The following is a 27,069-nucleotide window of genomic DNA, read 5'->3' as shown; positions in this document are numbered from 1 at the left end:
ACCCCCATTTCATTGAATACACTTATCCCAATGAAAGACTAATTTTTTTAAACCATCGTCAAAACACTTTTTTGGCCTCTCCTCAGTCCACCTATTTATGGCATGGTTAAACTCTCTAATCGAACACCCCGTAAAGGGTTTTTTTCAAATGTGGGAACAAAATATTCCTCGCAGAAACTGAACAATTTCTGAACTTTTCAGGCAATTAGAGTGCTACAAAAATACGATAGTATCACTCAACCAACTGAATCAGACGAAACGATACTGCCCAAGATAGCTGCATAAACAATGTCAAGACATGCCTTTGGAGGAGAGCTTGCTTGGTTGTAGAAATTGAATTAGAGCTCACTTCCTAGAGCTTTGGAAACATCCTACATGGTAAGCTCCACCTGTTTTGAAATTTTATTTATGATTTACAGAAGACTTGGATGGATTACTTCTATCTACTTCGAAACATTTCTCTAAACCCTACTTTCTGGTTATTGAAAGCATTATACGGCTAATCCATAAAAATGTTTCTGAACTTTTTTTAGGAAAATTATTTAAATAGTTGACCCTTGCCTACCTGCAAATTGAACACTGAAAGGAAATAAAAATACAAATTAGCAAAACAGATATTCATTGAATATCTTGCGTACATTTTAGGCATTATTATAATTCCTGTTTCGGAAGCTTGCAAAATTTGCACTCAAGTTTTTAGGCCGAAATGTTATTAAATTCAACTATATGTAGAAATTGTCATATGCTGATATCAAATCTAACCAAATCAATGTATAAAGGGCAAATATGAAAACTCATGCTCGTATATGACATATGGGCTAAAAGTCAAATAAATATATGCATAATGTTGCTTCAAGCAGCCTTTACCTCGCACAGTTAATCGCATCTTGCTGTATCTTTAAGTTACAGCTAACTCTTTACATCTGTATGGATAGGCTGCTTTATTTATTAGAAGCGGAAAGTGTTTTAGGTTAGATTAATCTTTCACAAGAAGCATAAGAATTTTGACAATTTTGTTTTAATTATTTCTACATTTTATTTTTAAATCTTAGCTATAAACGAACGTGAAATCTCTCAGGTAAGTAATACATTTTCATCATCGAACTGTCATTATATTCATGTAGTATATAATGCGATATAGCAGAGATAAATTCCATTATAAACATAAAGTAGAAATAAATAGCAGTTATAAATTAGTGGCAAGTTTAACAATAAAAAAATTTGAAAAACGTATTTTTATGTGGCCAAAACTTTAGAATAATGAAAATTTTTCTTAAAGATGTTATGTTTGTATACAGAAATTTCTTGGCATGCTTGAAATGTGAGTTGATTGCATTATCCTCAAACACAGTTTCAAATCTCGATCTTTATATCAAGTACGGAAAACTTCTTGTAAACTGTGAGGAAATCTTGCAAGGACGAAACATACTGATTACGCAACATGCTGCGCAACACACCGGAAAATCCCGCTTTAATTGTCCGGATGTGAGTTCATCTCGGAGTAATCTTCAGTTGTTACACCACCTTATGCGAAGAAAGATATATATTTAGCCTGGTAAGGAGAGAAGGTAAGAAAGACTTCAGTAAGTAAGTAATTTTTTTAATTACTGGTCTTATATAGTACGTTCACTTGCTTCTCACGATAGTTTTTTTATCGACTCAAATTGACACAATCAGCTTTCCATTTCTTAATGTCATTGTCATTTCTAGCGTGTGTTTTCTGATAAACATTATAAGTTTAATATATAGTAAATTTCACCTCATCTGTGAAATTTTTCGAACGTTCATACAAAGTAAACATATTTCTCTGATAGCAAATAATACATTTCTGTCCAAAGAACGATGACAGTATTACGTTATTGATTTATGACCTCGTTTTTATTCCTTTGTTTGAATTCTGTGCTGCGCTTACGCGGAAAAAAAAAGTTTTTTATATATATCTAGAAATGTAGATTTAATGCTAAATTTTATAAAGTTACCGCGTTCTAGTCATTATAAATTACTGTGCGTAACCACAATACAGTGCTGTATTTGTAATGCTTTAGCCTGAACAACAGCATCAAGCACGAAATCGTGGACGTGAGAGAAAAGTGAATGTATAATATTGCATGTGAAGTGATAAACAGTCTTTCATTTGCAAGATGGCATCACGGCGTGGTCATGAAATCCCTTACAGAACTTCAAATTCGTGAGATCTTAAACCGAGGCGCTGATAGGCCTTATTTCTTTCACAGCATTAATTTTCTTGTGAAGACAGACATGTCTCATCTCACATTCAAGGGACATATAATAACAATAAATGTATTTTATAGGTTTCAGGTGTCATCTCTTTCTTTTGTATTTATTTATTTTTTTCACGTCACTCTTTCATTAAATGTTTCAGCTTCAAAAATTCTCATGATAGTCATTTATAATAATTCTCTCTCAACACACTGCCATGTTTGGATCTTTACGGGATTTTTTTTTCCTTTTCTCCTCTTGAATTTTCAATGCTTAATTTCTCTAAATTTTGAGGTTAACCATAGCGACATTTAACGTTACCCATTTCCAAAATAAGAAACATATTTATTGCACATAGCAACAAATACTAATATACAACTAATAATAATAATACAGCTAAATAAGAAAAAATATTTTCAAAGTAAGATAGTATACTAGTTTTAGTCAGCAACAAGTACACCTGAACAAGATTAAGTCAGCGCCTTCGATTCACAAAATATGTTCAGTTCTTGTGTACAATGTCTCGGTACACCTCCATGACAAAAAGGTCTATGCTTCCGTTTTCTAGACACACTTGTCATTCTAGGTCCTGCAAAACATTCGCAGTTTTCTGATCAGTCGCTTTAAATCTGTTAATTTTAGGTAGGGTCTAAATTAAAACTTGAGATTTCAAGAAACCTTATAAAAACACATCTGCTCAGTAAGATCCAGAGTATCAAATAAGATCCACTGAATGTCACAAAATTGAGAAAGATGTCACTTGGGAAAATTCAACAGGACAGACACTTTTTTAATGTGAATATCTGACAACTTAAGTTTTCACTCACATCCTGCCTGACGTTAACATACTTAAGATTGCAATTTGTCACGAGCCTGTGAATACTACACAGTACACCCTACAGTGTGACATGATAAGTGTAAGATTTGATTATAAGAAGGACAACTCGAAGACATTGCATTGAAGAAGTGAAACCACTTTTGCAAAACTAAGACATATCTAACCGTGTTCATTTGTTCTTACTGTACAATAAACGTATTATCGTACTTTTGAAAATGGGTAATGTTAAATGCTGAAGCCTGTGTTATAGGGCATCTGAAAAACTTCCCAGCCATCTGTTAATGAAATTTGTTTAGAGTATAAGGTTTTTCTCCCGCCTTGCTAGCGTGCCTTCGTGGTGTAGTGGTCAGCACACTGAACCGGTATTTCAGAGGTCCATGGTTCGATTCCGGGTGAAGGTGTTGCTAATTTTTCAATCTCTTTTGCTTCCAAAAAATCCTAATGTCTTTACAGTGGCGACCAAACTACACTCATGTCCATAAATTAAGGATAATGCAAAATCAGGCAAAGGAAGAGTTAGAAACAAAACAAATTTGACTTATTTGTAAAGCTTATATATTAAACAAAAGGTAAAGAGCAAAAAAAAAGATGCTATATGTTTGATATTATTAAAAAAATTAGCGACTTTTTCTCCCTGGAGCAAATTACAAAAAAAAACACCTATTTACAAAAAACCAATATTGCATGGTTGGTATGATTGTTAATACATTGTATGTCTCCCAGACGATGCAATGCAGTCCGTACAACGCCTAGGCATGCTGAGTATCGAATTATCGATCTGATCTTGGAGGATATTACACCACTCAAAAAGCAATGCTCTCCGAAGTTCTGGTAGACATATAGGAGGAGGTTGACGGGCTGCAACTCGTCGGCCAAGCATGTCCCACACGTGCTCTACTGGATTCAAGTCCGGTGAGAATGTTGGCCAGTCCATACGGGTGATATCCTCCGATTAAAGGCATTCGCTTACGATGTTTGCACGGTGAGGACGGGCGTTGTCATCCATAAACACAAGTTGTGCACCCGTGGCGAAACAAACGTACATGTTGTTCCAGAATGCCAAAAGATTTGGCTTGTCATGGTTCCAATTTGAACATGCAGGTCAGTTCTGGAACCCAGAATAATTCCACCCCAAACGAGCACTCCTGCAGCACCGTAACGGTGTCGTTCAGTGATGTTTTCTTGGTGGTAACGGGTACCTGGAACTCTCCATACGAAAGTCCGGCGAGAATCAGACTGCAAGCTAAACCTGGACTCGTTGGAAAACATCACACAAGCCCACTGTTGCGGTGTCCATAATGCGTGCTCTCTACTCCAGGCTAACCGCAGGCGACAGTGAGTTGCAGTAACTGGAACGCATCTGACAGGTCTACGAGCATATAGACCAATCTGCTCTAAGCGTCTGTACACGGTCTGCCTTTAGATTGTCGTACCAGTGGCTGAAGAGAGCTGACGAGACAGGTCTGAGGCTGTGCTCCGCCTGCTTCTTTTGGCAGTAACTGCCAAATACGGTCCTGATTCGGCGTTGTAACTCTGGGGCGACCTGTGCTGTAACGTCTATTCACATTGCCATCATCTTGGAATCGTTGCCAAAGCCTGGAGATGACACTCTGGGCAATTCCAAGTTCGTCTGATACTTCCAGTTGCGTACTCCCACATTCCAGACGGCCGATAATTCTACCACGTAAAAAATCATTAAAATGCGTCCTTTGTGTCATAACTATTCGGTTATTCCACTGAAATGCTTGTAAAGCGCCTGCGAACAATTTTACTTCTTTGCCTGTATTCCTTATATATCACTCTCTTACACTCTCGTCATTGTGACGTACTATCGGTGTCATCTGGTTACTTCCTGAAATTTGCATATGATTCTTGAAGATGTGTGTAGTGAATTTACAGGTGATATATTTATTTTAGAGTTCGATTTCCGAGTGACTCCGAATTATCCTTAATTTATGGACATGAGTGTAAAAGGGTGTTGGATGATGATTCTCCTCACCCAGGATTTGGTGATTAGGTCCCCTAAAAACCCCAGTCACCCTTTAAAAGGGGGAGTATATAACGTATTTCTCCAGCCTTCCTAGCGTGCTTTCGTGGTGTAGTGGTTCTGCACTCTGGACCTGTATTTCAGAGGTCCGTGGTTCGATTCCTGGCGAAAGCGTTGTTAATTTTTCATCTTGCCTGCTTCCAAAAAATACCTAATGTCTCTACAAGAGTATTAGGATGAGTATGTAATAAAGTATTAACATTATTATCCAAGAAAATACTTTTAATTTGGACTACAGGCGCACTTAAGTATCATTGTTATGAACTTTTTGCTTTCTGAATTTTATAATAATGGCTATTTTCATAGAAAAAGCTTCACAGAAACATACAAAAAAGAAATTAAAATAAAAAATCAAGGTTTTGTACAGTTGCATGACTTTGTTTTATAATAATTTCCTATTCAGTTATCATCTACTAATTATTTTAACTGGACAGAAATGAGATCTTAGATAGTGTAGATATAAATTTTACGAACCCTTCAGAATACTTATTTTTAAATGTGATCTTGAATTATTGCTAGTTTTTTAACTTATATCAGGAAAATTTTTTTTTCCAAAAGAGAGGTAGTATACGGTATTTTCTCCCTCCTTTCTACATGCTTTCGTGATGTAGCGGTAGCGCACTCGGCGCATTTTCGAGAAGTTCGGTTTCGAGTCCCGGCGAGGGCATTGCTTAATTTTCACCTCTTCTGCTTCAAAAGAGATCTAATGATTCTACAGTAGTAATGTTATTTTTCTGGTGGTTTCATTAGACGGAACTTCATTTGACATTATCACATTCCAAAAACTAATGTTTGTGAAATTGAAAACTTTCAATTATTTTAAATTTATAATAATCTGTAGCAATATGCTGTGTTAAAACTATAGTATACAGTAAAGAATATCAAGCTTTCCATACAAGTTTTACAAAGGTAACAACTTCAGAATACTTTACATGTTTTCCTGTCATTCAAATATCAAATTAAAGTTTAATATCTTTTCTACGATGCGGATTTTTTTTAATCACTAGTAATTTTAGAGCTCTATGATATGTACAATGCTTAAATAATTAATCGTGCGATTATAAACGTTACGCCGATAATCCTGATAACCACGTTTTTACGTGAATACATTGTCGAAATTTTACATATTATAACAATTTAAATAAATTAATCGCTAAATCTTTTCTACTATTATTCACTATGTTCTATCCACTTTAATACTTTTAATTGTTATTACATTTAAATGAATGTCAGAGAATTTTCTAGACTTAAGAAAATGCAGTTAAACATCCGATTTAATGAGTTCTCTTGGATAATGCTAGCATAATGGTTATATTTTTCTGACACGACAACTGGAAAAGACAGTTGATATCACCATCGGCGCCAGTAAATGTATTTGATCCCAAAAGTTACCTTGACCTCTTCAGAGGTTAAATTTCACTTCTCTCCAAGGTCAAAGATCCAGACCTCGCACATGAGATGAGTGTTGTTTGGTTGCTCGGTCAGAAGCCGCCGAAGACGTTGCACTATCGGTTGTCTACCGTTGGCAATCGTCGAGTTGTCACTATCCTTAGGATTATACTGTTTTTCTGTGGAAGTAAAAACGTTCGCCAGGTAATTAGTTGACTGCGTCGTCGAATAGATGCCCAGGTTCTTCAGCTAGGTAATGTTTCCTAGAATATTTAATAGATTCTTTTATTGAATTATTCATGAATATCATGCAAAATTGAATAGTATAACTAACCACAAACTAAATTCATATTTTTATAATGAATACAATTGATTTGTTGATTTTGATACTAATTACCAGATTCTTTGAAGACTATCCTAGTTAATTCTGTATGGTTTAAATCAAACAGAATTAAATAACGAACGAAACATCAAACTGAAATTCGTGTATGTATTGGAGAATTGATCGGCTTCATTGATTTTTGATAATATTTGCGATATTTAACGAATATTTAGAATTAATTTTACTCTCTGCTTGAGCATTTCTTAGATATATTTCTTCTTAAGATTTTGATGCAGGGTAACTAAACTATTATTTATCCACTTTAATCTAATTTTCAATTATTGACGAAGCGAACCATGCAGAATTGTAATTAATGTAATTTTTGTGAAATTCTGTTAAAAATGAATATTAAACGAACTTCGCAAATAATTATTTACTTATACTCTTTTCACTTTCATCCAGAATAAATCAATTTGGGGGAATAAATGATTGAGTTATAATGAAGGAATTAACGAGTTTTAAAAGATTCTTAAGCAAGCTTGCAATCTTCACATTCCCTGTTGTTCTTTTCAAAAATTTACTTGGGACTTCATCTGTTGCTTTCTCACGGTCAAGCTCATATTTTACGAATTAAGAGATCATCATTCGCGCGCACCATTTCTTTGTAAAATTTAATTTTGTTTCAAATTGTCTTTGTTAGGTTGCTTTAGGTCACTTTTCACACACATGGTTTTGTTTTTTCCCATGTGTAACGTGTGTACGAGCCAGTTTTTCTTAGAAAGTCCTCCACGGAGACAGGCATATAAGAGAGCTTTGTTATAAACAAATAAAACAAACCAAACTACTAACATGGTTTGGTTTATTTTAATTATAGCAAAGTACTCGAGAAGTATCTGCTTAAAGGGGATGACTTCGTGGAGAACTTTCTAAGGGAAATGAATGAAAACCACAAAAACGCTCATGCAGCCAGCCCGTTCACCAGGATGCGAACCAGGGACCGAATTATCAGTGTTCAGCGACTTAACTACTTAACCTTTTTCACACAGAATTGTTGGCTTTGTTAGGTTGTTTTACGTCATTTTTCACACAGAACTGTTGAAATAAGGTGAATATTTATAGAAACCTTTGCAGAAACATTTTTAATTTTCCAATTTAGAGGTATGTTTAAAAATTTAAAAAATGTCTTCAGACACGTTTTCGTATTCATTTCACTTTGACGGAAAGCATTTTGTCGTAACTATTATCTTCTTAACCCAAATTACTGCAAATATTAGAAATCCGAAGCTAACTAAGCAGCTAAACGAAGCATTGCTAAACTATCTTGGTCCTACAGATGCATCATGTGTTTCAGAGACTTCCTCATTGAGTAATATAAACAGAAACAAATCTTCCATGGAAAGTCTTTAGACAATAAAGAATTTGTTTAAGGAAAAGAACTCTTTGTTGTGAGGGCTCTCAGCTGACATTGCTATTTGAATTTTAAAAAACTGACAAACTTGGTGTTTAACATATCACTCATTTCGTGTGTCTTGTTGAAAAAAATTGTGTTTACAGCAGTGAACAACTTATATCAAATGCAGGCTTATTAAATATTGAATTGCAAAATGATGCTAAATATAAATTAATATTAAAAAATCTTAATGGTTCAAACTAAATAAAACATTCATCGTAAATGCGTGTTTCAATTAATTGCTCTTGTTTTATTTCATAATGAATATAAGTTTGAAAGAGTGCAGCAAACAATTCTTAATTAATACTAATGTAAAAAAAACACTGATGGGTAAAACTGATGCTAAAAAGTTACTTCTTAAAACCATTCTGGATACTTAAGGAAAAGTGTAGCAAACAATTATTAATTAATACTAATGTAAAAATCTAGCACTAATGGATAAATCTGATAATCAAAAGGTATTTCTCAAAACTATTCTGGATACTTAAAATTTCAATTATGTTAAAGTTTTGTTTTCATGACGTAATGATAACAGCTTATCTAAATTACATTCATCTAACATTTTTATGTAATAAAATATGTTGTGTAAGCTTGGTTAAAATCATAGTTTAAAATATAAAAACGTTTTCCCAATTTTAACTGAGACACTCTTTCTATGAATTATAGGGGCATATATAGCATCATTAGAACTTACGGTGAACACAGATGTTTAGGATTCGCATCTTAAGAGTGATCTAAATCAGGGATTCTCAAATTAGTTCCCATGAGGAGTGGATGAGGGATTTGTTATATCGTAGAGCACTAAAAAAGTTTCGTAATAGTTTATCCTTATTTAAATGACTTAATAAACACTTTTTTGTCTTCATTAGTGTAAAATATTTTTTAAAAATGAATAAAACTAAAAAAAATTATTAAGTTAGAGAAAATGGAGGAGTTAGATTAGGTTATCTGAATAAGGCAAAATCCACGCTTAGATGAGGAATACCTTCGTTGAGGACTTTGTAAGGGAAACTAAGTGATATCGATGTTGTACATGGGGAGGGGTAGAAGCCACGAAAACCAACCATACAGCCATTCCGTTCGTCCTGACTGTAACCCGGTAGAATTGCTAGCATTCAGAGATCTTAATCACTCGGCCATTAGTGAGGCGTTAAAATGGAGAACTTACCTTTAAAATGCTTAAAGTTAAAAATGAACAAAATCTTACTTTTCGATGCCAGAAGTATCAGCATACGCATAATAATGTATTCCCAGTAATGAGATATTTCAAAAAGGTTATAATAGTGTCGAGAATGGACTGAGAAATTCTTTCCGTATCGTATTAGATCGTGCAAGTAGATTTTGGTCAGAAAAGACGTTATAGCAACTTTAACTGATTACAAATGCTGATGTGGTTAAATTGCTTGTTTCTTTTTAGTATTTTGCTCACATTTATTAAGAATTATTTTGCGTCAACAAAGTACTGAGGTAAAAAAAAAGAAAAAGTATTAGCTCTAATGAGGAAATAAATTGCACATTTTTCTTTAGTTCGAAATTTTTTGGTGAATCAGAAGCAGTAAATTATTTTAGATGAGAAGAAATTTGTACAAGTTTATCCGAAAGAAAAACAAGCTTCTAAACTACAGAATTAAAAGTAAGGAGAATTATTACAGCAGATGTGGGGATTTTAGATAGCATATTCTGGCTCGTTTTATTGTCACATGATTCAAAAATTTGTTTTATAAACCGAAGCAAGGTAAATAGTAGAATGGCTTTTGCACGTAATATTCTCAAATCCAGAAGAGAGAATAAAATATATTGATAAATAATGCTATAGTTTGTTTTTCAGGTGAGGGCAAGGGGGTAAGGTAAATAATCGAATTGGTATAATTTTCTAAGACGTTCAATCATAAAAAAAGAATAACTAAGGCTTCGTGATACGGGTTCCTATTTTCCAAGTTTAACTACTTCGTTTAAATTTTACTATGACATAACAGCACAAGTGAGAAGTTTATTTTCTTCATCCAAACTGTGTGTGGTAGATGATGTTTGGCCGAGAATACTGTATACTGTCATGAATTTAAACATACTACTTCTCAAGATCCTTAAAAATGTTACAGTTGAGATATGCATTAATGATACGGCTATCAACAAGACGATTTCTTTGACGACGACGAACTCAATTGAATCACTCATTTCCTTTATTATAAGTTTTACAAACCACAATTAAAGTTTACAAATTTGTACAGTATACGTAAATAATTATACAAAAGCAGTGATGACTACTTTTACGCGTTATTGCGTAATAGTTAAGAACAAAATTAACTCCTTTAAGCATACTGTTTCTACTATTTTTTATAAACCCTGTAATTGTATGAATTAATTTTCTCAAATTCTCATTTTAAAAAAGCGCAAATCGTAATATGAATAATGAAGATGTTTGCACATTTTTGACGAAAGACAGAAATCAGCGTTAATCGAAAAGGCATACAATTTGCGCTTGCTTTCGGATAGTTTGAAAATACAATGTTTTTTTTAAGATAATAATAAAACATTGCCTTTCAGCGAATTACTGCAAAATTACTTAACACATAATTGGAAATTTGTTTGGAATCTTAATTAAAGTAGTATCTTAAAACTACTACACAATCTTAAAAAACAATGCCTTATAAAAATTTTTTAGTGAAATATATATCAATAAGAACCTTGCAGGGTTTTCCTTATTTTGCATAACAAATTTATTTTAAGTTTGATTTCCTGTTCTAAACTTCTCAACTTCCCCTCACATTCTCTCGCCAGGATGTATATTTAAAGTTAAGTGAAGTGCTATTTAAAACGTGTGACTATATCAGTTTATTTACAGCGTGTTTCGCTAGCCGAGCGCACGTTTCGTTGTTATTTTGCGGTCACGCTCGTAAGCCTCTTGGCCTTATCAGATTAGTATCACGCCGGTTAGACTTCTGTGAGTCCACCTCTTAGGCGTAAACTTAAGTACACTCTTGCGCTATTTATTTTCAGAATGACTTGTATTATATTCTACGTTTTAGTTCCCCACCGCAAATGGACGGTGTTTTTGTAACACACGAAGTCCGTGCCTTTCTGTTAAATTAAGTAGATTAATAAAATATTATTTTTCATCCTTCTTCTGTGCCGGTAATTTATTCACGCCTGTGCGAGAATTTAACAGATACATTGTAGGATCTAATTTAGTTTATGTGAAATAAATGGAGATAGGTCTTATAACCTTACTTTTTTCAAATTTCATTACATTATTACTTTTGGGATTTTCGGGCATATTTTAAGACTTACACATCAAGTACGAGGTTAAACTTTTCCTGTGACGTTCAGATGCAGCGAAATAAGCATTTATGTACGCAAGTAACTGGCATTTGGATCTCGAGGAAACGACATCAAAAACAGTTAAGTAAATGATGAACATATATAAGTAAATTCGAGTTCCTGTGGCAGCCTGAAGGTCTAAAACCCGAATGGCTTATAATCGTTTCACGGTTTCTCCGAGCCGAGAACAACAGAAAACGGTTATCGTAATGCAGTTGTTTCTCTTGGTCGCCCTTGACCAGGCTGTCTTTCAACTCCTCCAGTGCTTAAAATGCCGCTCAAAATGCTTGTTATGGCACTTGAGGGAAATTCAAATCTTGGGCGACGTCCATTTGTGTTTGATGTCCCTCGATTCTACCAATGATTCGCCACTTTTGAACTTCACCTAAATGATGTCTTTGAGTCATTACCGAATACTAATCACCCTCAGAAACCACATTAATTTAAAAAAACACAGCAGACAGAAATTCCAACATGCGCCCATTGTGCACCACTTTGTCAATCACCGTATTTGCATATTTCCGGAGCTAACGCATGCTCAGAAGTGCAATTTTGTGTTCAGTTGTATTTAATTAACATAAATAATTACAATACTGGGCATCGGTTGCAACATTAATTTAATGAGTATATCTTTTCTCATTATCCTTTAATTATGATGACCAGTGTAAGTTATATGAAAACCTACATAATTCATATTATTCATCATGGTTTTTGTGTATATTCAACCCATTTAATTAGCACTGTAAAAGACTCAAAGATTGCTATCTTGTATAATTCAAGTAAGACTGGATTTATATATGCATACAAAAATAATTTAACTTCCCTACGTTTTTGGTCTTAAAAAACTAACAATGTAAGCATAAAAGGACTTCTAAATTTTTTCTAAGGCAAGGAAATCAATACTTTCTTGTTTGCGATCAATATGCTTGAAAAAATGTCATTTGAAGGTCTTTCTGAATTAAAGATAAATTTTTATGTATGCCTTAAAACTGTTCCTAGGACATTGCTGTAATGCCAGAAAACAATTACGTGTTAAGCGTTCATTGCTGCCTTTTTCTTTAATCAATAATGTACAAAATTAAAAATTCTAATATTTGAAACAAGGAGTTGTCAAGCTTATATCAGCTTTCAAGATCTTTCAGTATAAGCTCAGTTCGATGACCTTCTTAAATGTGTAATTTAGCAAAATTCAGAATTAAAAATCAGAAAAAAAGCTGTTTTTAATTACTTTTTCTCTTATAAGTATTTGGCATGGAATATATTGAACACATACTTGCAGATATTTTCGGTTGATAAAATGTAATGTGTATTTATGAAATATTTTCTTTTCAATACATTGTTATGGGATTTTGTCTACAAAATATTCCTCTCTTAGCTTATAAGCTTACCCTTTTTATAATTCTATTACTAATTAATTGTATGTTTTTGCTATGTTTTCTGCTTTTCTCCCGTTTTAGAAACAGACTTCGGTTTAAATAACAAACATACTTCTGAAACAAGTTTAAAGGAATATTTTTAATTTATCGAGTTCTAATAAATTAAAATAAAAATTTTATTTCGATGCTGGTCTTTACATTTAGAATAAATGAATATGGGCCTAAAATACAGCAAAAAATACTTTACATTAAATGCAGTATCTAAATTTAAGTTAATAACTCATAGCTTTGATACATTCTGACACTTAAATTTATGCATAAATAAAAGGCGTAAAGTTTTGAAGGTTACAACGTTAAAGACGGTTAACGGTAAAATAAAGACGTACCAAAATACTCGAAACGCTGCACAAAAAATAATGCCTTGCCACCTCTGTAGGAAAAAAGATTGTTGAAATTCAAGCCTTATGAACTCTGTTCTACGACAATTGTATTACTTTACTTTTTTGCGAGTTCGTATGACATTTGTTTTCTTATAGTGCAGAATTCTTTTTTCTTCTAGTTTTCTTCTAGTGCGTTTAAATGCAGAACTTTAAAGTGAAGATTTATTTATCAAATAAAATTTAGGTGAGAATATTTTTCATAAAAGCAATTTTATGATAAATTTATGAAAATACTTTGCATAGATGGATTCAACAAAAAGAGTTTCACACGTTTTTGTTTAATTTTTCCCATTACAAGCATTGTTGTATTCATGACCGATGTATATCAGTGAACTGTTCTGTTTCTGAATCAATACCTTTATGAGAAATTTCACGGTTTTCTAAACTTCTTTCGGCATTTTCAGTACTTTTTTTCAATTCTCTCATGCTAGTTAACTTAGATAACATGCACTGTGCACTTTAAAAAATTGAAGCGTTTCTTATTTTTTCAACTGCGTGTTAAACTTACTGTGAAGCGCCATGTGTTACCGAATTAGTAATTTATTCGACATTTACTTATTTAATTCAGGGTAAAGTTCGAAAAAAGCTTTAAATATTTTTATATTTAATGTTTTAGTTGCTTTGTATTTAATCTTTCTTACATATCTCTTTATATATCAGAACAATACAAATCAAAATGAGCCAACATCGAAACCATATTTAAAATAAAATGTTTATGCATTTTATTTCTTTTGCCAGCTATAAAATACTTCAACGAGTCACGCATCTGCCGTAAATCTGAGTCTCCTCACCTTTAACCAAATTAAAACAAATATGAAAATTTCATAAAATTTCATTTCAAGCAACAATTCTTTATCACTAAATTTCAGAATACATCCGCGTCCTTTCACCAAGGTTCTGTCAGAAGGACGCCATGAGAACAATGCATTGAAACCTATGTTCGATGTCATGTTTAGAAAAAATAAATCATGTGAAATCTTTCTTTTAGAATCACATAACTTTTATTAATGGAAAGTGTATTGTTTCAAACATAAGACTCGATTGAGCAAAGGTACACTAAGTATTCTCTGTCTCTCCCTTTGCATCTTCCCCCCGAATAGTCACGATATTCCAATCGCAGATTCTGAAGTCAGGATTCGAAGGCAGGCTGTTAACTCTTACTTTTAAATTCTGGCCACTTGGCTGCTAGGGCGCAGTTATATTAGTAACTAGAGCTAGTTTTCTCGCCTTTATTCTGGTAAGTGAATATATTTTCTCCAGTTATTTTTTCAAATGATGCACATTTCTGTGATTTCAATAAAATAGCTAGAATAACGCGAGATAAAGAAAATAACTTTTCCTGCAAAGAGAATAAGAACTTGAGCAAAAATTTTGCTTCTTTGCCGGTTAGAACAGAATTCTGAACTAGTGTATGCAGTACACATTTTTGAGAATAGTACCTATCAAGCAAGAACTGAGAGAGCTGGAGATATTTCTCTCGCAATAGGGCAAAGAGTTCTGTTGAGTTTTTGCCTGCAAAAATCTTTCAGAGAAAAAGTCGAATTTAGTTTTTACGTAAGTCGTTATTTATTTTAAGCAAAGGACTTTTATTACTATTTTGTACTTTCAGATAATTTTTTTTCAACATAAACTGACTTTTTAGATAAACTGTACAAGTTCTCATTGGTAAGAATTAAAATTTTTAAGAAATTCTACTTTATAAGTGAAATTTCTCCTTCATGTCAGAATACTTTTGTGTATTTTTATTAGTTTAATTACTGTTACCAAATAAACTGCCTAAAATTGCCTTATAGTATTATGATTATTATTTGATTCGTATAACTAATTTTGGTTCTATAGCATTTTTAAACATTTCATTTGAAGTTATGGAGCAGTAATTTAAAATTGGTACTTTCAACATTTAAAATTGTATGGTTACGCTATTAACGTTCCAACTAACTACTGAATAACCGTAAAAGACAGTCGGACAACTTGTCGCCCCGTCTAGAGGTATTACAAGCGAGCAAAAAAGCAAATAAAACTATTTATTAGCTCGTTGACTTGACAGTTATATAACCTGAAAACTAACAGAGCTAGAACTCCGCGTACTTGCAAATAGAGGACTTTTTCGACATGAATTCCTGTGCTTCAAGTGAATTCATGCATTTCGAAATACTAATAAAATGTAAGTTAAACCCAGGCTGCTTTGACTAATCATTCGCGAAGAATTACAGCAAGAAAAATCTTTCCGGAGAAGCTCATTGTAAACGGTAAAAATTTAATGTGAAGTAATAAATAGAGTAACTGTCAGACACTTTCTAATAAACTTTGAGACTTGATGCTTATTATTTATGCATTAACCCAATTGACAGACAAAGAACGTATAGAAATGTATAAAAATGACAAAGAAAATGGTAACATAACTGATGAATTAAAATAAACCCCCAAAAATGTTGGATAAATGTACTTTGAAAGCAATAATAAGAAATAATTTGTAGTCCTTTAATTTTATATTATTAATATACGTTGAAGTATTTTTGGAAATGTGTTTTCAATTAATGTTTTCGAATTTTAGGTAAAAAATTTGATTTGAAGAAAAATGAAGGGAGTTACGTTAAGCATTTTGGCTTCTTTATTTCTTGCTCAAGTAAGTGCAGGTTTAATTATTAGTTATGAAAGCTTTTTTTAATTTCTCTGCCTCAAAGTTGTATTAGTGTAACTAAGTTATTCCCGATTATAATTTATTTATTTCATTTCAAGGATCTGATATTACCCAAAATTAACTGAAGAATATCCATTCGTTTAGTACCTTTGCTATGCAAAAAAACTATTTTGGCAAACATAAATGTATAAAACTTAAATTTTTAATAGTTTTTTCAGAATCTGTGCTAATGTGTTATCTTGTCTGTTGCATACAGAATATACATTCCGCCTACTGTGTTTTGGGCTTGATTCATTAATGTACAACTTTGAAGGCAGCACGTTTATCACTGACTAACTTCCTAAGTAAATTTTTTCTAATGCTACCTGTCTAAGAAGTATCATGCTAAGTCATGTTTCTAAGAAGCCACTGAATGCCATTGTAAAATTCTTATAATATGCTTTAATTGTTTCCTCCATTTCCCATTTCTGAATATTTTAAACACTGTTCTAATAACAGTGTCTCTCAAAACGATGCGATTTCAATTTAAGGAACAAACAGTCTACAGCTTCAAAATCTGGTATGCGAATGATTAAGAAAAGTTATTTTTGTTTGACACTAAAATGTTTGAAGTTAGTTACACTGTGTGAAGAGGTATTCTTCTAAGAAGAAAAACGTTTACCTAATCAAATGTTTTTGGACTTGTTTTCAGAATTCTGTCTATATTTTGATCACATGATGTTTACTGTCTGCGTTTTAGATACAAACTCCTTAAGAAATGCTTTCTGTCAATTAAAAGAGAATCACCATTGTTGTCTTTACTCAAGAAACCGAACTTTCAAAAACCAAGATGATTTTTCTCTTTAAATATGCAGATGGTTGTTATTTTTTTGGTCTAGGTTGCAAGCACCAACTTTTGGCTCCAGTTACAATCGTCCCAACCAAAACAACACTTTGTTAATTCAGCTCTCAAAGTTCCTATTTTGCCATCTTTAATGAAAGCCTTTATTGCTTATCATTGTCCAATCTTTTAATCAACTACAGCATACATAGGCTGTATAAAGTCAAACAGAAACTTCCATTTGAACTTCTCTGTAAGCAGACAATATTTTAAAGAAAATAAGTTGAGATATAATTAGCAATGACTGCCATTATTATCTTTCCTTCCCTATTATCGTTTAGAGGATTTTTTTTTTCAAAAACTTCAGGTCTTTGCAGCTGTGTTATGTGTGTAATATGAAAATCAAGTTTTTCTTTAATAGTGGACAAAGTGATTTTATATGAAGGCAAATATAGGTTCAAGCCACAGATCTGCCATTGATTAAATTGTGTTAATGTTTGATCCGTGTATCGAGTGGTCTATGTTGCAGTTTTACCATGTTTAATGTAACACAGAGTCATTAGGGCTTTTGAAGCAGGAGACTTGAAAAATGAGCAACGCCTTCGCCGGGAATCGAACTCTGGACCTCTCAAATACGCGCCGAGTGTGCTGTCGTTATACCATGAAGGCATGTTGGAAAGAGAGAGAAAATACCTTATACAGTATTGCTTTTATTGTTCGGTATGAATACACAAGAGCAGATAACAGCTGCGTAAAGTCAAGCAAATTATCGTCTTTAATAATTTTAACCGTTATCGTCTTTAATAATTTCAACCGTTATCTTTTGTACACTGTTATTATTTAGCGGTTTTTCTAGTTGAAATAATTAAGCCATAAAATTTTGTAAATGTATTATGTATGAAACTCGCTCGGTGTTTATTTTTCATGTTGAGGAAACTGATTTGTCATCATGGCAAACGTTGGTTAAATACATAACTAGATCAACAATTTTAGGAAAGAAATTCAGTCGAAACATACAGAATCGATCTCTGTTTTCTTATTCATTGTCCCTAAAAGATATGTTTGATGGAAAACACAGCACATTTGTACCTTTTATTCAGATCTAATCCCAGAAGTACATTCAACAGAATAGGAATCGCTAGAATTCCGACTTAGTTCATGATATTCTATAACTAAACCAGAAAAACAGTTATATATTATTGCTCTTAAAAGTAGGCCGTAAAAATTATTCAATAGAAAACAAAATTCTACATTTTATTGATATTTAACTTTTATAAGTAGCACTAAAAGATGTATGTACGGGAAATGATATGTCAAAAATGGCAGTGGATCTATTAATCAAAACAGCATGAGGTTCCATATGCTTAGAAGGAAAGTTAGCACGACATTAAACTACAAAGTGATGGTATCCTAAATAAAAAGGTTTAAGAGTATTTTAAAAAGTAATATTTCGTTTACATACATGTCTACCGTGGTCGCCGGTATGTAAGGGAATATTCCTTCCTTTAAAATAGCCTTTTGAAAAGTATAATTTTCTTAAGGTTATTATTTAAAAAATATGCGAAACTAATTTATCACTTAATAACTCTTAAAAGAAAGCATATTAGTTTTACTTTAAGGTATGTTTTCACAGAAGTATTCCTGCACTGCAGATAACTCAGTACGTTGTCGTGATTAATTGACCAGACTGTTTAACCTAATTATAAAAATGTTAGCCCCCCAACCGGGATAGTGACTGCCGTACCGAAGGGCCCGGCCTCGAATCCCAGAGAAGACATGGATGTTTGTAAATATATAGTGTCTGTGCGGCATAGGGGCATTCAAAATATGAGGAGAGTCGAAAGTCCTCTCGAAAGGTTTGTGACAGGGAAGGAGGGGTTGAAAACCCTCGGACCCTTCCCCCTGGAGTGCTCTCCTTCAAAATTGGGGACGGAACTGAGAAAAGTTGTACTGTCATATGTATGGTGCCTAAGGCTCTTGCCAGCGACAGGAGCAATCTTTCCTTCTTGCCACGATGAATTTCGTGCCCTTGTTCTGATATTAGACAAGCGAGATTAGTCACACCAACAACAAAAATGTTAACTATTGCTATTTATTAATTCCTCGAATTCAGATTTGGTGTATTATTAAAAACAGTTTAAAATTCTTTAGGTTAATAACACGAGCTGATTCAAAATGACTTCTAGGTTATCCTAAGTTTCACGAGGGAACTGACAATTTCTAAATTCTTATTATTCTTACAATCCCTTAAGCATAAAAAATACAGTTTTTCTGGAAATCTTTATCAAGAGATTCATATGAAAAAGTCGTATCAATATTTAACAAGAGTAGTTTTGAGAATAAAATGCCAGAATTTGTATTGGTTTAGTTAGCAAATTGCTTTTGCAGCTATGAATATTATCTGGTGCTCTGAAACAGCTGAATAATGATGTTCTGTTTTATGAGATTCTTTAGAAGTATTCACCAAGTAATGAGATATGTTAAGGAGCATATTATCCACCTCTCTCTCACTTCTCACTGAAAGCCTTCCATTAAAGGTTTGGTTGGTTATTTGAATATGACACGAACGCTGACTAGAGAGAGGATGTCTTCGTAGAGGACTTCCTAAGTAAACTGGTTCATGTACACATTACATATGATGACAACCATGAAAAATCTGTCATGCAGCCACCTGTTCACCTGGGTTTGAACCCAGGGTGATCTATAACCGCTCGGCCTCTAGTGGGGACATTCCATTCAAGATAATTACGCATAAACACAAAAGTCTGCGGGCCAATACAAATGCCTAATATTGAAAAAAGCAGCAGGGTATGGGAGCATGGTACATATGTAAAATACATGTTTTTTTAGAAGAGGGAATTATCCAAAAATGAAGTGACAGAACAAAGCAAAAATATTATTTAAATTTAACATCATATGATTGAAGTATATATATATATATGCTTCAATAATATGAGGAAGTATATATATATGGAGGGAGATCGTGTAAGGAAAAAAGAGCAATTTTTTAAAATTTCTAATCTATGCTAGTATTTGCTAGGATTTTAATTCTGCAACAAATCGCAATCTTCCAGTCTCCGTGAGAGAGGAATTATGGTAATTCCTGTCTAATTTCATTCCAGATCTTTTGCAAGGTAGCTTTCAAAGAATTTCAGTTTGTCAAATTAAATTTTTTTGACGTATTTCTATTACTTCTCATGTATAATCAGCAGAAATGAAATATATTTGATTTGTAAACGTAGCATAAAAGCCTTATCTTCAAAATCTAAAGGGTGTACTTAAGATCGTTATCTCGTTGAAAAATATTGCTGTTTTCATACTCTAACCTACCCATAGATCAATGCAAATTACTAACAGTATGTTTAAATATAATATTGAATAGTGTATACTTAAAATTACCTTCTCCTAACTCAATATTCTGCTTATCTTTAATTTTTCAAAATACAACTGTAGATTTATTAACCCTTTTTGTGTACACCTGTGTATGTGCGTGTATGAGCAAGAATCAATGTACCTTTCAACAGGAGTTTAACCCCTGGCTCACTGATTGCTAGTTAGGTCTTCTGATTTATGGGATATAGTAGGAAAATAAAAGGAATGCTTGTAATTCTTTACCCATATCTATATCTTAAAATATGCAATTTTAAGTAGAAATTTAAATTTGATTTCCTTACCCGTTGTTATCACGTTCTTGACTATGTTATATGTAATGCATCGCATGTCATCGGCGCATAATCTGATAATCCTTTCTAAATATTTTTCACCAAAGAGTTGTTAGCATAATTAACTTGATCTGATTTTAATTCAAGCCATGCAATGACTTTAATGAAAGTAGGATAAAAAATTTCGCTTAAGCGTTATCACCATAAGCAGAGTTTCGAGTGATAATTACTTTGATGCTTATTAGTTATTCAAGTAAGTCTTTTTATTTGTATATAATTATCTTATATTCTAACCATAAACTCTTTGTTTCAGAGATTTCAGGCGACTTATGTTCTACGGCTTAAGCCTTCACTAATATATAAAATTCATAAAATAAAATTAATATAAATAAAATTATCTGTTTAACTTTATCGGCTCGCTATCACCAGAGACGGAGGTATTTGCAAAACTAGAGATGCACACATTACAGACATTAATCATTACATTGTTTACTTAAATTTTCAGTGTATGAGATTAAGATGATATATATATATATATAAAATAATATTATAATATATATAAAATATATATAAGATAAATATTGCATTATACTTCCGTTCTTAAATACATCATTACAGTCTACAGTCTTATATAAATTATGAATTTCTAAAAAAGTTTTGTAAAATAAAATTATATAATAATACGTTTATAAAATTTTATAAAGTATACACTGCTATGATTAAGTATTTTTATTATGCATCAGTTATTACATTTAATGACATTTTCAAACAAAGGAGTTAAAATGAAATATATTTTAATCAATATTAATTAATTTAAATATTTAATATCTCTCTTTTTTGATTTTAATGATGCCTGGAGTTTTTTGGGGCATTTTTTCTTTTCATTGCTACTGCAGATCTTTGTCAAAAGTCTGTATTCTTTGGGACGTTTGAAATAGTTTATCCATCTTTGTTATTTATTTTTCATGGATTTTTATTTTTCAAAATAGTTCACATTCTTTTAGTGGGGTTCATATCTGGGATATTTCCAGGCCAAGCTAGTATTCGCAGCTCTTGCGAAATCTAAAATAATTTTCAGAATCCTGTAGGTATGGGAAGGGCTTACATTGTTGTAGTAAAAAAATTGCACTTGCTTGAGGTAGTCATGCATTAAGTTGCAGAAAGAGATGTTCTTCCGAGATCACCTGGCATTTTTGTGAATTTAAACTCCCTTTTATTATATCGATGTATCCGGTACTATAAAGAGATATGCAACTCGAAATCATTAAAGATGGATGGGGCTTTACCTCAGTTAAAATGCAATCTTCTTTGTTTGTTTCTCCTTGTTTCATGTGAGCAGGCTGAATACTATCATAAGTATCTGGACTGAAGTCACATCGGAGAAAAACAACGTACTAGGAAAAATTATTAAGAATGATCAAAGAAATATTTCTCAATTACGAGTAGTAAACAATAGTGTGAAAAGCTTTAAAAGATTAAAAAATGAATAAAATTAATTTGAGTAGGAAAACAATTAAATTTTGAATAAATATTTTGCCCTAATCTTAAGAACTCCATGTAGCTTATGTTTAGTCTAAAAAACTCGTTTCTTCATCATAAAAAGTGTCAGCTTAGATTTTCTATGTAGTCTACAAATTTGTAATCCATCTTTCAGAAGGCGCTTTATTACAGTGTTGGTTGACAGAGCATGATCTTCCCACATCCATTTTAATTCTGAGGACGATAATCTTTGATTTTTTATATTAAACTAATAAATTTCCTGTCTTTTGTTCAGAGAATATCTGTTTACGCCCACATTTGCGTAAAAATTCCGGTGACACTTTTTTTGATAACAACAATTTTTCCTTCTTTTCTTTCTCATTTAAATCATTCTTTTGACTCATTTGATATATTAAATAAATTTAGTGGGATAACAATGCCAAAATTAGTGATCTGAAACAAATGTACAAAGGTTAGAGGAACAGCAACAAATTTAAATGAAAGAACAAACTAAATTAGATCTAAATATGAAATTTATTATACCAGTCAAGTAACGAAATAATGTTAACTGTTGAAATAAAAGTCAGTGTTTCTAAAAGAGAAAAAAGAATAGAATTTCTCTAAATGCAAGCAGTTAAAAACATGTTGCCATTTTTACTTGTATGAGATGTAACAGATCTAATTCGTGTGAAAATTGTTTGCTGAAACAAAATGCAAATGAGAATGTTGCATTTTGTAGATTGTGATAAAAAATAAGTCCGTAATATTTTGCACAAGGCTTATAAATGAAGAAGCATAGCAGTCTTTGTATTCTTAATCCCTATGTCCCACCAGTGGGGTTATATCATCGGCGGTGTTAGGTCTTCCAGGTGTAAATTATGTACCAGTGTGTGTACACTTCTGTACACACACTATTCTGTACACCAGATGTAAATTCTGTACTGTCTACACTGTAGGTAGTGTAGACATTTTGTTCTACACTACGCAGGACAAAATGTCACAAGTTAATGCTGGTATTACTTAGCAGTTATACATAAATTATGTGACAAGCAGAGGCAAACTTGTAGAAAAGAATGTGCAGTTTCTCAATTTTTTTTGGGGGGGTGTTGCATGCGTACTTTTTAAGCTTCTATGGTCACGATTTTTCTTACTATTGAGGAATACTTTCTTTGCTTTTTCGCTTTTAGAGGAAAAATAATAATTTTATTTTTTTCTGCGGAATGTCAGATAATGTTTCATTCATTCATATGTTTTTAGCAGATTGCGTCTGACAAAGAAATTACTTACGGCATTTTCTCTGAAGTTTGTAATAACGCCGTTGACTGCTCATTGTTAAGCAAATATCTGATCATTTATGGAGCGGAAGCATTATATAAAGAATTGCATTAGGTTTAAAAACTAAACAGTTGGAAAGCTGTATAGCTACCTGACGACATCCTCAATGCAGATAATTCTGCATACTCAGTTTGGGGCTTAATTCCATCTCTCATATTATCAGTCTTATTAAATTTTACGGATAATGTTTAAATGCGTTTGTTATAAGAAAATTCAAAACATACTACATAATACTTACGGTTAGATGTCTATAAGCAGAAAGTTTTCATTCTCAATTTACTAAATTATTCGGTTAATTTTATCACTCTTACTGTCATTTAAATCGAGATTTTTAAATGCATAATTTGTCGTACTTCTGTTGTTAGTCATTAAAACAATACAAACATACAAAACTCAGAACTGTATTATGTCGAAATATTTTAGAAATTTGTTTTTAACTTCTATAACACAGCTATTTATAAAATCAGAATATTATATGGAACTGAAAAAAATATATAAATTATACAGAGCAAATGATACGTAGTCATGGCTAATTGAAGTATCTTAGGTAGCCTCAATTCAGTCAAAATTCTTATACCTTCCAAAATTTGCACCATAATGGTTTGTTAATTTATTTTGAACTAGCGGAAGTACCCGATGCCAGTTAAGTTAGATTGAGAGTAATGCATCTAACAACAGAGAGAACGATACCGAAAATGTAATTCTTCTATGATAAAGATGCAAAAAATACGATTCATAGTCATACATTTTTCACTTTGAGGTGATATGAAACCCACAAAAAAAAAAAAAAAAAAAAAAAAAAAAAAAAATATTCGATGCAAAAATAAGCTAATTCGCTCTCATTATATCAGCAACAATGGCACGCAGTTTTTAATGATTTTCGTCTTTCTAACCATATGGTCGTAAAAGCTCAAGTTCCATTCAATATTTCACCTATATTCAATTTTAGTCGATTAAATGTCGCAAAAAATTATCATACGTGATCAGAAATCAATAACGCGAACAAACACACCAAAGACATTCTTCTTTATATGTATACATTTTATAAAACTTGCAAATTTTTGATTAACAAACTCTACGATTTGAAAGCGAGCAGTAGCCACACTTTTCGAAATACAGAATTTTTATCTCCAACGCCCGAGACTGTTGTCACTTGGAAAATAAGTGCAAAAATTAGCGCTTTCAGGGTTTTTAATTAGTATTTCGGCTGATTAAAGTCGTATGAATATGGGAATAGTCGAAATGGCTTCCCACGAATTTTTGGAATCAGGAATAATGTATTTAATGTTTGACAATGCTATTTTTATTTCATCGTAAAACTTAGAAATTTTTTATTAACAAACTTGGATTTGAAAGCGAGCAGTGGCAACAACTTTCGAAATAAAGCAGATTTCCATCTCCAGCTTGCGAGACTGTTGCCACTCGGAAAAATGAGGTCGAAGATTATCCTTTTCCGAGTTTTTAAATAATATCTCTGATTTTAGCTACTTTGCTTTTGTAAAAAGTGGACGTTGACCTTTACCAGAACCCAGACAAGAACTGTAGAAAGTTTAGTGACGATAGCTATAGTAGTGACTGAGTTATTAGAGGATAAACACACAAACTTTCTTCATTATAATATATAGATTACGATAGAAATATTCTTTTAAGGCATTTTAAGTGAATATTTTTCATTTGCGGGTCGGGCTGCTAGAAAATAAGATTCAAATTTTATAATTATATTTAGGAAAATGTTATTTTACATTTCTTTCATTTTAGCATTTTGACATGTATCGTTTTATAGAATTTATACAGAATTTTGAAGCTTACAGTAAACGTATCTTTAGAAATTTAGTCAGATTAATTTGCTTCTCAATGACTACTGCAAAGTAATTTTGTGGAGTTTAATTTGGATTTCAACTAATTGGTTACTGTTTAGTTAATCTGTCCTTTAATTTAGGTTAAAATAACACCCCGAATAATGATTTCAATTAGGCACAGGCAGCTGAGGAAGATGTTATATAGTTAAAACCATCGAAATTAGGCCAGCAAAATTGACACTGATTCTTGTTGCTTCTCCAATAATATGTCTTTTGTTTTTTACTCCCGTCATTTTCACTAGAAAAAACAAATGAACTCGTAGCGCGTTAGTCATTGCGGTTTCTGCCATAATCACTATTATTATCTATCAGAAGCGGACATGTAAATTGCTAGGTGTTGATTGTTGAATTTGATTGAAGATAATCATCCAGTAGCTAAGAAAATCATCCAGTAGCTAAGAAAATCATCCAGTAGCTAAGAATTAACTCTACCAAATTAGCTGGTGAGAATTTAAGAAACTGAAATGGGTTTCTAGAGCATGAAATTTTTTAACATCAATAATTGATCATAGCTACTGGTCTAAAAATGACTGTGATATATTATATTTGGGAAATCTGTTAATCATGCAGCAAGATTTTGATTGATGTAATGGATAAGTTGTCGGTTGCATATAAAAATTTTTAGTAGTATTTATTTTGTATCCGGTAATTATGCAAGTATGTGTTAAATTACATTAAAAAGTACCAGCATCTCAATTCAACTCCAAATAATATCAGCTTACTTTTAAATGACATAATAATGGCTTACGTTTCTTTACAGAACAAGTATTTGCGCCTAAATTCTGTAATTTTTAAATAAAAATACTAATCACCACTTAATGGTCATAGCGAGTGCAATTTCAATGTTTCGGAATATTACTTTATTTTACTAGCAGTACGAATAAAAACATGACTATGAAATCTACCTGCCATTTAGCATCGACAGGAAAAACAGATTAATTAGTTTCTGGTATTTGGCGTTGACCAGCGAAAGTCAGTTAATTGGCTACGGATAAATAAAACATTAAGATGATAACTCGCCCTCAACAGTAGTAGTCTAGCCAAAATAATAAAGCAGGAATGTAAATGAATGAATGTTAAAAGTCTTAGCACTGAAAAATAAACCTCGACACATTAATTTTAAGCTGTGGTGAATCAATCTTATCTGTCAAATAATGCCAATGAAACCTTTGAGCAAAATCAGTATCTTAGATATCATTCTTAATTCATTAATTTCAGATCTGAACCATAGCATCTAAATTTATGATCACTCGAATAAAAACCTGTTTCAGATTTAGAAATATGTCTAATATCCCCTGCTTTCGATAAGCAGGCTTTGCCAAGCTTGTTAGATGTTAGCATTGTTAGATATTTTGCTCATGTGGCGTCTTTCCATGTATGATTATTTAATCAAATTTAGGAGTAAGCAATTAATTTGATCTCTCTTCCCAGTTTGAAATGAGTTGAAAAATAGCAATGCCGGAAACCAGAGTAACACAGCCGTAAGAACTAAAACACAACAGGCCCTTATCATGGTTTTAAAAATAAGTAAAATATAAGCAATATATCTTTCACAGCTTTTGTTACATGTCTTTGACAGAGAACAATCAATTTTATTCTCGTACAAGGACATTGTATAGCTATGGTACAATTCATGAAGAAAGTGTATGCATACCTTTCTGCTGAATTTAAAAGACTTTTGCTTTGATAATGTCTAGACCTCGAAGGGGATTCCAAAACCACATTACATTCGCTTTCAGAGTCGTTTCTCCATCACGGATCGAGAATCTCTCTATTTTCAGACTATTATATTAGGGCCAATCGTGCCAGTCAGAAGCGCTTATAAAAAGCTTATGTCCTCGCTGTGATAGCCAAATATCATCTCACCGTTCTA

The 27,069-nt window shown here is 32.4% G+C and overlaps 1 protein-coding gene across 5 annotated transcripts in view; it reads left to right on the top strand.

Annotated features, from left to right (window-relative positions):
* Positions 1 to 1,504: 1,504 nt before the first annotated feature.
* Positions 1,505 to 27,069, top strand: part of LOC118180043 (astakine-like) — a 42,154-nt gene continuing 16,589 nt past the window's right edge. The window contains exons 1-2 of one of the 5 annotated variants that reach the window (XM_035349195.2): positions 1,505 to 1,587; positions 15,955 to 16,026. In XM_035349195.2, coding sequence (XP_035205086.1) covers positions 15,979 to 16,026 — 48 coding nt within the window. In that variant the 5' untranslated portion in view covers positions 1,505 to 1,587; positions 15,955 to 15,978. Of the gene's footprint in view, positions 1,588 to 6,587; positions 6,748 to 14,497; positions 14,638 to 15,954; positions 16,027 to 27,069 lie in introns of those variants that run through there. The other 4 variants (XM_035349213.2, XM_035349207.2, XM_035349190.2 and 1 more) reach the window with 4 other exon arrangements.

The sequence above is a fragment of the Stegodyphus dumicola genome, chromosome X1, assembly GCF_044657685.1.
Source record: "Stegodyphus dumicola isolate Sdum_Otavi_A_Nest chromosome X1, ASM4465768v1".
In the NCBI taxonomy this organism is placed as follows: Eukaryota; Metazoa; Arthropoda; class Arachnida; order Araneae; family Eresidae; genus Stegodyphus; species Stegodyphus dumicola.
Note: the sequence above shows the minus strand (reverse complement) of the source record. Positions and strands in the feature narration are given on the sequence as shown.